Source organism: Fukomys damarensis, unplaced genomic scaffold (genome assembly GCF_012274545.1).
Source record: "Fukomys damarensis isolate Sample0158 unplaced genomic scaffold, DMR_v1.0_HiC HiC_scaffold_18, whole genome shotgun sequence".
Lineage (NCBI taxonomy): Eukaryota > Metazoa > Chordata > Mammalia > Rodentia > Bathyergidae > Fukomys > Fukomys damarensis.
In genome coordinates, this window is record NW_022900930.1 from 17,518,235 (window position 1) to 17,530,830 (window position 12,596).

Consider the following 12,596-nt stretch of genomic DNA (forward strand, 5'->3'; position numbering starts at 1 on the left):
GCCTTGCAAGTGCAAGGACCCAAGTTCAATTCCCAGTACCTAAAAAAAAAAACACAAAAAAACAGGACTGAACCAAGTCTCAGAACAAATGGACTCAGTAGATGTCTATAGTGTGTTCCACACTACAAAATCAGAATATACATTCTTTTTGGCTGCACACGGGTCATTCTCCAAAATAGAACACATGCTAGCTCACAGAACATGCTTAAGTAGATGCAAAGGAATTGAAGTTGTCCCCTGTATATTATCAGACCACAGTGCAATTAAACTGGAGATCAATAGCCTAAGAAACCTCAAGAACTTCACAAACGCATGGAAATTAAATAACACCCTGCTGAACAACCATTCAGTCACAGAGGAAACAATTAAATGATAATGAAAGCACAACATACAGGAATCTATGGGACACAATGAAAGCAATTCTATGAGGGAAATTCATAGCAGAAAATGCCCATACTAGGAAAATAGAGCAAGCTCAAATAAACAACCTAATGCTTAACCTTAAGCTTCTAGAAAAAGAGCAAGACAAACCGAAAGCTCGTACAAGGGAGGAAATTATAAAGATCAGAGCAAAAATTAATTCAAGGGAGACTAAGAGAACTATACAAAAAATCAATTAACTGAAGAGTTGGGTTTTTGTTTTGTTTTGTTTTGGGAAGGGTAGTTGAGACAGGGTCTCACTATGTAGTTGAGACTGACCTGGAACTCACTGTGTAGCCCAGGCTGGTCTTGAACTCACAGCAATCCTCCTGCCTCAGCCTCCCGAGTGCTGGGATTACAGGCGTGCACCACCATGCCCGGCTTGAAGAGTTGGTTTTTTGAAAAAATAAAAAAAGAATCTATAAACCCTTAGCCAAACTTATCAAAAACAGGAAAGGCTCAAATTCATGCAATTAGGAATGAAAAAGGTGAAGTCACAACAGACCCACCAGAAATCCTGAGAATCATCAATACCTACTTCGAAAACCTGTATTCTAATAAAATGGAAAATACAGAAGAAATGGACAGATTCCTAGACACATACGAACTTCCAAAGTTGAACAAGGAAGATATAAAAAGTCTAACCACCCCAATTACTTTCAGTGAAATTGAAAATGTAATTAAAACATCACCAACAAAGAAAAGCCCAGGTCCTGGTGGCTTCACTGCTAAATTCTATAAGACATTTAGAAAAGAAGTATCGCCATTAGTCTTTAAACTCTTCAATGAAATTGAAAGGGAAGCAATGCTCCCAAATTCATTCCTGGAAGCAAGTATTACTTTGATTCCAAAACCAGGGAAAGACCCAATCAAAAAAGAGAACTACAAGCCAGTCTCCCTAAATGAACATAGATACAAAAATCCTTAAGAAGATACTGGCAAACAGAATACAGAGAGTCATCAAGAAGATACACCCTGATCAAAATGGATTTATCCCAGGGATGCAAGGATAGTTCAAAATACATAAATCAATAAATGTAATACACTATATCAAAAGAGTCAAGGAAAAAAATATGATCATCTCAATAGATGCAGAAAAAGCATTCAACAAAATTCAACACACATTCATGATAAAAACCCTACAGAAAAGTGAAATAGATGGTCTTTGTCTCAACCTGATAAAGGCTATCTATGAAAAACCAAGAGCCAATACCATTCTAAATGGTCAAAAACTGAAAACCTTCACACTAAAATCAGGAAAAAGACAAGAATGTCCACTATCACCAATCCTGTTCAATATAATTCTAGAAACATTAGCCACAGCAATTAGACAAAAGAAAGAAACAAAAAGAATAAGGATAGGAAAGGAAGAAGTTAAACTGTCACTATTTGTTGATGATATGATACTCTACATAGAAGACCCAAAAAACTGCCAAAAGACTTCTAGACTTATCCAGCACACTAGCTGGATACAAGGTCAACACTCAAAAATCAATAGCCTTCTTGTACACAAATAGCAGACTGAGAGAGAAATTAGGGAAACAATTCATTTCACAATTAACATCCCCAAAAATGAAATATCTAGGAATCAATCTAAAAAATGAGTCAAAACACCTCTACACTGAAAATTACAGCACTCTGAAAAAAGAGATAGAAGATAATATAACATGGCAAGATATCCCTTGCTCCAGGGTAGGAAGAATCAACATAGTGAAAATGGCCATATTTCCAAAACTTCCATATAGATTCAATGCAATCCTGATTGAAATCCCAACGGTATATTTCACAGACCTTGAAAAAAAACAATCTAAAAATTCATTTGTAACCAGAAGAGGCCTAGAATAGCAAAAACCATTCTAGGCAACAAAGACATGGCAGGGAGTATCACAATTCCCGACTTGAAACTATACTACAAAGCCACTGTGATAAAAACAGCATGGCACTGGCAAATAAACAGACCCAAGGATAAACAGAATAGATTAGAAGATACAGAAATAACAACAGACATATTCAGCTACCTCATCTTTGACAAAGAAGCCAACCACCCTCACTTGAGGAATGATAGGCTCTTTAATAAATGGTGTTGGAAAAACTGGCCTTCAACTTGCCAAAGATTAAAACTTGACTCCTATCCTTCACCAAGAACTAAACTAAAATCCAAGTGTATTAAAGATCTAAATATCAAAAGAGAAACACTAAATGTGTAAATTAGGTAGAACTCTTGAAGACACTGGCATAGAAGACTTTATGAACAACTCCTCTGCAGCACAAGTACTTGCACAAAGAATCAACCAGTGGGATCTCATTGTATTAAAAAGTTTTTGCACTGCAAGAGAAATCACCAACAGAGCTAAGAGACAACCTACCATGTGGGAAAAAATTTTTTACCAGCTACTCCTCAGACAAAGGACTACTATCTAGAATATATAAAGAACTAAAAAAGGAAAAAAAGAAAAAAGAAAAAATCAGACTCCCCAAATGCAAAGACCTGATTCAAAAATGGACATTGAAACGAACAGACATTTCTCAGACAAGTAAAAGCCACAAATAAATATATGAAAAAGAGCTCAACAACATCACTGGTCATTTGAGAGATGCAGATAAAAACAACACTGAGATTCCACCTTACTCCAGAAAGAATGGCTATCAAGAAATCAACCAAAGGGCCGGGTGTGGTGGCGCAAGCCTGTAATCCCAGCACTCGGGAGGCTAAGGCAAGAGGATCGCTGTGAGTTTGAGACCAACCTGGACTACATAGTGAGTTCCAGGTCAGTCTCAACTACATAGTGAGACCCTTAAAAAAAAAAAAAAAAAAAAAAAAAAAAAAATCAACCAATAACAAATGCTGGCAGGGCTGCAGGAAAGGAATCCTTCTCCATTGTTGGTGGGAGTATACACTGGTTCAACCACTGTGGAAATCAATATGGAGATACCTCAAAGAACTAGGATTAGAGGTTCCATTTGTCTCAGCTCTCCCTCTGCTGGGTGTCTTCCCAAAAGAATTACAAGAATCATACCACAGTGATATATGTGCACCCATGTTTATAGTGGCACAATTTCTAATAGCTAAAACCTGGAAACAATCCAAATGTCCATCAACTGGAAACTGGGTAAAGATGTGTTTTTTTTCTATAAAATGGAGTACGACTCAGCCATAAAGAATGAGAAACTAGAAACATTTATAGCTAAATGGATGCACATTGAGGCTATACTCTTAAATGAAATAAATAGGACACACCTGAGTAAATATTGAATAGTTTCTCTGGTGTGAAAAATTAAAAATGTAAATAGGTTCAAATGGTATAACTGAGAGTGTGAAATAGGAAGAAAATGGCTAAAGGGGAAGTGGGAAGTGGGGAAGGAAATAAGGGAAAAGAAAAAAATGTGAAAAAAGGAAAAAATGGAAATAAAGTCTTTGTAAATAGGGAAGGGTAAAGTGGGTGAATGGAGGGCAGGAATACAGAGAAAAAAACAAGAACCAAGACATATCATGTAAAGGTACAAGATCCCAGTGATAAATGTAACTGTATTGTTTGCTTTAAACGTACCAATAATCTTAATGGTGGAAAAAAAGGAAGTGCTCTGTCAGGCTTTAGAAGAGAAGTCGACCTTGTCCACAAGGAAGAACTAAAGAGCAACCTGGCAGTAATATATATGGGAGTCTGAGGTTAATAGCTATGGCAGTAAACACATTAAATCTGCATAGCATCCGGCTGCAAGAATAAAGAATAAATGTTAGTAAAAGTAAGGTAACAGGCATTGACACCAAAGTCACTTCATCTCATCCTGGGTCACAGATACCCATACAATACTTTTCCAATGAAAATATGTACTTTAGCACAATGGTAGACAGCTGTACATATCAGTACCTGTGCTGGGGAATACAGAAAGCAATCTTTATGTTGACCCACTTGATGTGACAAATGGCAAGGCATATACACTTGTGTCAAAGTGTAAATGGGCGAATTTACCCATGTTATGGGTCATGTTACATTTTTTTTTTCTGTGTGTGTGTGTGTGGTTTTTCTTTTTTTTGGGGGGGGTACCGGGGATGGAACTTGGGTCCTTGCACTTGTGAGGCAGGTGCCTGTGAGCTAAATCCCCAGCCCATATCCACATTTTTTTTTTTGGTACTGGGGATTGAGTGGAACCACTGAGCTAAATACCTGGCCCTTGTGTGCTATTTTTTAATTAAATGTTTTCTTTTGATTTTTCTAATAGAATTAGTCCAATTGAGTACAATGTCGTATGAAAATCTGGTTTTACAACTTTGGGAGGGATATGAAAGTGAGTCATCAGGTGACTTGGCTACTGATGATGACTTGAATCATGTATGCCAAAAAAGTCAGCAAAATATGACAGATATAACAAAGAACAGAACAAAGACCTTGATTCAGATGAGGAAGAAAACAGTAATGTAAATAAATATTTGTCAAAACTGATGGAGAAATAATATACTTTCATGACAAAAAGCACCTTAGGAACTTCATAAATACCAAAACCAGCACTCCAAAATTTTTTTAAACAGTATCCTAGAAAATGACAATGAGGATAACAACTCTAGGAAGCCATGCAGAATGAATTTATTAGGAATGACAAGAAATTAAATGCAAAGGGGGAGAATTCAACAAAAAGAAAGGGTCACGACAAAGCAAGATCTAACAATATACTACATACAAGAAACACTTAATTCAAAAAGAAATTCATAGACTGAAAATTAAAGGGTGGAAAACAATACTCCATGTGACAGGAACCCAATAATAGTAGGAGTAGCTATGCTCTTTGCAGATCAAGTGGATTTCAAACCAACACTGATTAAGAGGAACAAAGAAGGACATTACATTCTTGCAAAAGGGAACAATCCAAGACAAAGAGATGACTATCATAAATATATATGCACCAAACACTAGTGCATCCAACTATGTAAAACAAATACTAAAGGACATGAAAAATCAAATAAGCACTAACACAGTAATAACAGGGGACCTCATAACCCACTATCACAATAGATAGATCAACTAAATAGAAAATAAACAACAAAATACTACAACTCAAACTCCTGAACAAATGAACTATACAGATGTTTAGTGTTCCACCCACGAAATCAGAATACACATTCTTTTCAGCTGCACATAAGTTGTTCTCCAAAATAGACCACATACTTGCTCATAGAATATGTCTATGTAAGTGCAAAGGAATTGAAGTGATCCCCTGTAGTGCGATGAAATTGAAGATCAATAGCAAAAGAAACTGCATGAATTTCACAAACACATGGAAATTGAACAACATACTCTGGAATAACCAATGGGTCACAGAGTATATTAAAGAAGAAATCAGAGAGTTTCTACAATTAAATGACAATGATAATACAACATATCAGAATCTATGGGACACAATGAAAGCAGTCTTAAGAGGGAAATTCATAGCACTGAATATGCATATTGGGAAAACACAGTGAGCACAATTAAACAACCTGATGCTGAATCTCAAGCTTCTAGAAAAAGAAGAACAGGACAAACCCAAAGCTCATACAAGGGAGGAAATTATAAAGATCAGCACAATTTGTAACAGCTAAAATGTAAAAGCAGCCCAAATGCCCATCAATGGGAGACTGGAAAAAGAAAATTGTTGTGTTGTTGTTGTTTTTTTTTTTTTCAGCTTTAATTGAGTTTATTGGTACATTTTAGGGATACAGTACAGTTACATTCATTGTTGGGATCTTGTACCTCTACATGACAAGTCTTGGAGTTGTTGTTTTTTTAAATATAAAATGGAATACGACTCAGCCATAAAAAATTAGAAATTAGAGACATTTATAGCTAAATGGAAGCACACTGAGGCATCTTAAGTGAAATAAATAGGACACATATGTGCAAATACCAAATAGTTTCTCTAGTATGAGAAAATGAAAGTGTAAAGAAGGAGGAAAAGGTATAATAATATAAAAAGGAAGAAAAGGAACAAAGAGGAAGGGGAAACAGGAGGGGTAGGGGAAAGAAGGGAAAGGAATTAATATGAGAAAAGGAAAAATGCAAACAAAGTAGATAGCGAGGGAGGGAGGAGTAGAAGGAAGGGCAGGGGAATGGGGAAAAAATAAGAACCAAGGTTGATTATATAAAGGTAAGAATTTCCAACAATGAATGTCATTATATTGTTTACAATTAAATATACCAATAAAATCAACTTTAAAAAAGATAACAAGTATGTCCTACTAAAGAAGACAAGAAAACAAAAAATACATGCTATAAATGTAAGTGAGACTTGTGTAAGGAACTTTTCTCATGCGTGAAAACTACCTTAGGTGTGACAATTGAAGCAAAATTTTTTTTGCAAAGATTATTTTATAGCAGTTTTGTTTGTATTTTCATTGTAGTTCACATAGAAATTTATTTCTGCTGCTATTTTTTAGATTTAGTAAGCAAACAGTCGATGTATAAAATATTGGATGTTTATTTTAAATACTTGGTATATATTTGATATTTCATTTTCCTAAGTGGACACTGTATAATAGGAGACTCCAAACAAAAGAGAAGAAGAGAGGTGATAAATACAGCCTGCCAAACATGAAGAGAAAGCTAAGCATAGGTGCTGTCAGTATTAAGTGAGACTTGTGTATGGAACATGCTGTTGTCATGTGCGAAGACTGCCTTAGGTGCGATAAGTGAAACAAAGAAATTTCTGTGGTAGTTTCATTTGTATTTTCATTGTAGTTCACACAAGAATTTATTTCTGCTGTTATTTTTTAGATTTTTGTAAACAGGTGAACAGTTGATGCTGAAAATGTTGATGCTTATTCTACACACATTACATATTAAAATTTTAATAATTTATTTTATTGATATTTTATTTTCCTGTTAAGCACACAGTTTAATATAATAGAACTCACAAAATTAAAATTAACAATTCATCAACAAAATACTCCTAAAAAGTAAACATGGGCATTATATACCCCCAGAATATATCTTTTCTAAAAATCTGCCATGATGCACGAGGGGCTATATAAAAAGACTAGCTTTGTGGAAAAGTATGGTCTTCCAAGGCACTCTTCCAAGGGAATCACAGCTTTAGTGCCTACCTGCAACCTTGAAATAAAATTATCATAAACTCATTTGTTCTTACAAGTTTTTTATTATGCTTAATTTAATATATGGTCTTAATAACATAACCTTATCAAGAGAGGTAAAAATTTAAATAGATGCTAGGAAGGATGATAAACAGGTCAAGATAGCATAGTCAGATTGGTATAATTTGCTATCTCATTGCAGGAAAACAATCAAATTTAGAATTTTACACACTCTTGTGTTGCTTTCTAAGGACAAAGGCAAGTGATGAAATTCTGATGTTTCAATCTATTTAAAACTATGGAAAATATTTTTCTAAATAGCTTTTTGGTCCATGAATTCTCCAGTTATTCTGGTTATCTGATAGAAACTTAAATTTCTGTGAAATGAATCAATTTTTATGTTCTCCCATCTTATTAAAAAAATGAATTAAAGAGTTACTTACTGATCATAAAATACTCAGGAAAATAATATACCAAGTGAAAGGTATTTCATAAAGGAGTCAGTGAATGCTCCACACCCTAAAAAAAGACAGAACTCGTCCAACTCCTTCAAGTATTTGACTCCAGCCGAATTAGTGATACCTTCAGTGAAGTGTATGCTTCTAATAATATACAAAGAAAAATTGGGGGCTGGGGATTTAGCTCAGTGGTTCTGCTGCCTACCTTGCAAGTGCAAGGTCCTAAATTCAATCCCTGGTACCAAAAAAATAAATAAATAAATAAAAATGGAGCACCTCATGTGCTTGTTAGCTACTTTAGTTTCTACCTAAAACTAAACAGATACATACCTAATAAGAAATAGCATGTCTTACATATAAAATTCAGATAAGCATGGAAATTTTCCAGATGTCTCCCAGTCTTTGATAAAATGGCACCTGTTAAACTGCTGATATTCAGGTAAAAGGAATGGGAAGAAATCCTCCAACAGGGCAGTGCCCTTGTCTGACTGACTCACTGGCAGCACTTGGAATGGAGTTTGGCACATGGAAAGTATGCAATATTAGCTAAATAAGTGAGTAGGTTGTACTGTACTTGTGTGTTCCTTTTTCTACAGCACTGAGAGAAAGCCCATGCAGTACAATAGCCCTGGTAAAGTCATACAGGATTTATGAGATCCTGGGAAACTCTGTGAAGAATCACTGCTCAAGATGATTCAATAGCTACTGTCAACAGTGCTACCACTCCTATGAGAAGTTGAAGCCTTTCATTATTAAGCCACTGTGTTTTATTCTCACATATCTTATGGATAATCTCATGTTAATTATTGAGAAGTCAGTTCTCCCACTCCAGTTCCTTTCCTTCCGATTGCTACTAATCTCACTAAAATCTATTTCGTCACCAACACTGCTCCAGCCAAGATGAACCAATGACTTCCAGTTGTCAAAATGACCCGATGACCTCTATATGACTCAGTACCTCCAGTCTTGAGATGGATACTTCACATCTCAATACTATTCAACATAGGTAACTTATCCCACTGTCTTCCCTGTCACACTTCCTCTCCCATTTGGAGTGCTCTAACTTTGCCAGTTTCCTCTTTACCTATATTTGTGCGACTCACATTCTGTCTAGTTTCTCCTTTCTCTTCCTATATGCACTTTCTAGGAAAATTCATCTGCTCCAATGGCTTCATATCATTTCATCAATCTTAATTGATCTCAATCTTAATCTTCCCCACACCAGACACGCTCACACCTCCCTTCCTCACCTTCATCCAGTCTTTCCTTCTGTTCATTCTGTCTCCTGATTTCCTCCGAAAACACCTACATCTCTCTTGCACTGGTACTACCCTCCTTCATTTCTTTTATTTTGTTGTTTGAGGTTGAACCCAAGGTCTCACTCAAGCTAAATGAGACAAAGCCAGGACAATTCATGATTTCATGAAAAACAAGGGCAAAGTGCAACCCACACATTACCAAACACCTCCTCTCTTTCTTGCTCAGTGAATGACTTGTTTCTTTCCTCAAGAAATGCCCCACTCTCTAAAAGCATCCAATCAGCAGCAACCTCCAGATTTCTCAGGCTAATCCCCAAATCACACACAAAGGTGCAAATTCTGTAATAGGTTTCTTTTAACCCACAGTTGGCATTCTCACTTCCAAGAACAACACATTCAATTTGTTCAACTACTAGTTAGTGTATTCCTGGTAGTCTCTGGGTAACTGCATTGACAATATTAATAATAATAAATTCTTTAAACCACTCTCAAGCAAATTAATTATCTACCTACACCAAGGCAAACTAATTTGATTTTTGCTTATGATCTTTCAATTCTTGTCCAAATGCACATACTACTATGCATTTTTTTATTACTGAAATCACTATGTATGTGCTGCTTTTATTTGCTAAATATTCTATCAATTTTCAATGACTGAATATCTCATCATGATTTCATCCTTAAAGCATTTCTCCTTACAGGAATAAAAGAATAAAAAGAAAATTATACATCATGCTCCCACTTATATCATTCTCTCCTAGGCTCTGGTCAGATGCACCCAGATCTCTCGCTATCTACTGGCAAAAACAAAACAAACAAACAAACAAAAAACACATAAAGTTGTACTGCTCTGAAAGAAATGAATTAGGAAAAATCGCCAGAGTGTGTCACAAGGCCTGAGTTTAGTAATAGTATTAGGGAACAATAATGTGGCCTCTGGCTACATACTTGCTCACTGTAGGACTACTTCCTCTTTTGTTAAATAGAAGTCACTGAGGTCCGACACTGTCTCTTGTGGTTACCAAGCCTGAAGCCCTCTGAACAGTTCGTGTGAAAGAGCAAGTCCTGCATTCCTGTGACCAAGGTGAAGTGTGGGGTCAGCGGCACAGCGGGCACCGGCCCAGGCTGCCTCAACTACTCAGACCAGGCAGCTTTCCGTGAGGCAGCTTCGCCCGGAGAAAAGCACCTGGTCACCAGGCTGAGCACGTCCAAGTCATCAGCAATCCGGTGCTCGAGGACTGCACAAATTTCGATGGAAACTTCTTTTAAGAGTTCTGGTTAAGACAACTTGGAATTGCTATTTCTAATACTATCACTCAAATCTGGGGATGTGCGAATCATACACACCCAGTCACTCTGAGGAAATTAGAATTTCCCTAAAAGGTGTTCTTGTTCTAGCTAACACCAAGTCGACCTAGGACGGGGCTCCCCGGCCGAGTTTGAACCCACACCTGTGCAAGGGACATCTCGGATCCGGGTAAAGAGGCCGCCGCCCGCCACGCTGCGAGCCAGCCCGCGCCTGCACCTGCAGCTTCAGCTCACTCACCGGTGGCACGTGCTGCGCCTCAGCGCTGGTGACAGCCGCGGCCAGAAAGACGAAGATGAGACGACTTCGGCCCAGCATCCTTCCAGAAGACAACGTTGCTCCTGCGCGGTTCCCCAGAGACCTCTAGAGGCTTCACCTGGGCCGAGAGAAGGCCACGCCCCTGCCGCCGTCCTCTCATGGGCCTCGAGCTTTGGTTGGGCCGAGCCTTAGTCCCGCCCCGGCGGGTGGGGTCACGTAAACTTCCACAGAGTTTGTCGCCCGAGGGTGTTGACTGGCGCCGGACTGAGTCGAAGCGGAGTGGGCGGGAGGGATTGTGGTGTCTCCCGGGCTGGGTCGGTAAACGGAGGTCCTTGCTGGTACCGCTTGCTCGGCAGTCATGGGCCTCGAGCTTTGGTTGGGCCGAGCCTTAGTCCCGCCCCGGCGGGTGGGGTCACGTAAACTTCCACAGAGTTTGTCGCCCGAGGGTGTTGACTGGCGCCGGACTGAGTCGAAGCGGAGTGGGCGGGAGGGATTGTGGTGTCTCCCGGGCTGGGTCGGTAAACGGAGGTCCTTGCTGGTACCGCTTGCTCGGCAGTGCTCAAGAAACAGAATTGGAGCCTCAAAATGTGATGTGATGACCCGTGCCTTTGCGCTCTGCGCAGAGCTGGCCTCAAATGAGGCAGGTTATCCGTGAGGTCGAGGGACAAGGAGCAGGTGTCAGGGCCAGGGAGGGGATTCTCAGGCTGCGAATTACCCTCTCGGGCTTTCACGGCGCTGTTAAGCTTCAGTTTTAACCTTAGACTCAGGGGAAATGAACAGATGGACGCAGCGAACCTTCTTTCACTGACTTGTGTTCCGGCGTTCAGCATCTGTGCGTGCGAGCCTAACTGGTGAAAGAATTTAGGTTGGCGGAGCTGAGTGGAACCGAGGAGGAGGCAGGCACTGAGGATCTGAGTATCTTGCTTCTGAAATGCAGGTAGACTTCAGAAGTGCAATACTTACAAGGCCCTCGTCCTATTCCGGGACGAAGTCGTCTTGGTAAGGTGAGTTATGTCAAGAGTCCTGCAGAAAATCTTGCCCTCTGAATTCCACTTTCTGGTTCAACCGCCCTGAAAACCCAGTAATCAGCACTTCTGGGTGCTTCATTCTGAATACTGTCCCAAAAATCTGCCTCCGCTCCGTGGCGCTGGGGAATCTTTGTATTGTATTTCTTCTTTCTCGTGAGTGTGTGTGTGTGTGTGTGTGTGTGTGTGTGTGTGTGTGAAGGCTGGGAAATGAGAACTTGATGGTTTTATTCTCCCTAGATTAGGAAGATGGTAACTGACTTGTACATTTTTTACGGATGAAGTTTCACTTTGGAAGCGTGATTAAAATGCATTCAGGTTCCTGCTTCCACTGTAAACAAAGTGATAATAAAAATATTAACTACTGCACCAGAGAGTCGTGGTTGAAAGAACTTGCAATCTCAGTTACTCGAGAAGCTGACACAGGAACAGCACTTGAGACCAGGAGTTCAGGGCCAGCCAGGGCAACATAGTTAAAACTCAATCTCATTTTTAAAAGGCCACTATTAATAAAAAAAGTCTGTGGACCTACAATGTACCTAACATTTCTCCTGACAATGAAGGTAAGCTAGAAATAAGAACAACAAAATGACAGCTGGGCATGGTGGTTCACGTCTGTATTCCCAGCACTCTGGAAGCAGAGGCAGGAGGATCACCAGGAGTTCCAGGCCAGCCTGGGCTATATAGCAAGACACTATCTTATAAAGCAAGCAAGCAAACAAACAAAAAAACACATTACTTTCTTCCTAAGACTTATAAAATGAGAAATGGACAATACATGTAATACATAAGAAAATTACATAAGAT

General features: G+C 38.8%; 1 protein-coding gene across 1 annotated transcript in view; it reads right to left on the reverse strand.

Annotated features, from left to right (window-relative positions):
* The window catches only part of Asah1 (N-acylsphingosine amidohydrolase 1), a 29,812-nt gene extending 18,903 nt beyond the window's left edge, over positions 1-10,909 (reverse strand). Inside the window, exon 1 of the mRNA XM_010621775.2 lies at positions 10,747-10,909. Coding sequence (XP_010620077.1) covers positions 10,747-10,824 — 78 coding nt within the window. The 5' untranslated portion in view covers positions 10,825-10,909. The remainder of the gene's footprint in view (positions 1-10,746) is intronic.
* Positions 10,910-12,596: the final 1,687 nt, after the last annotated feature.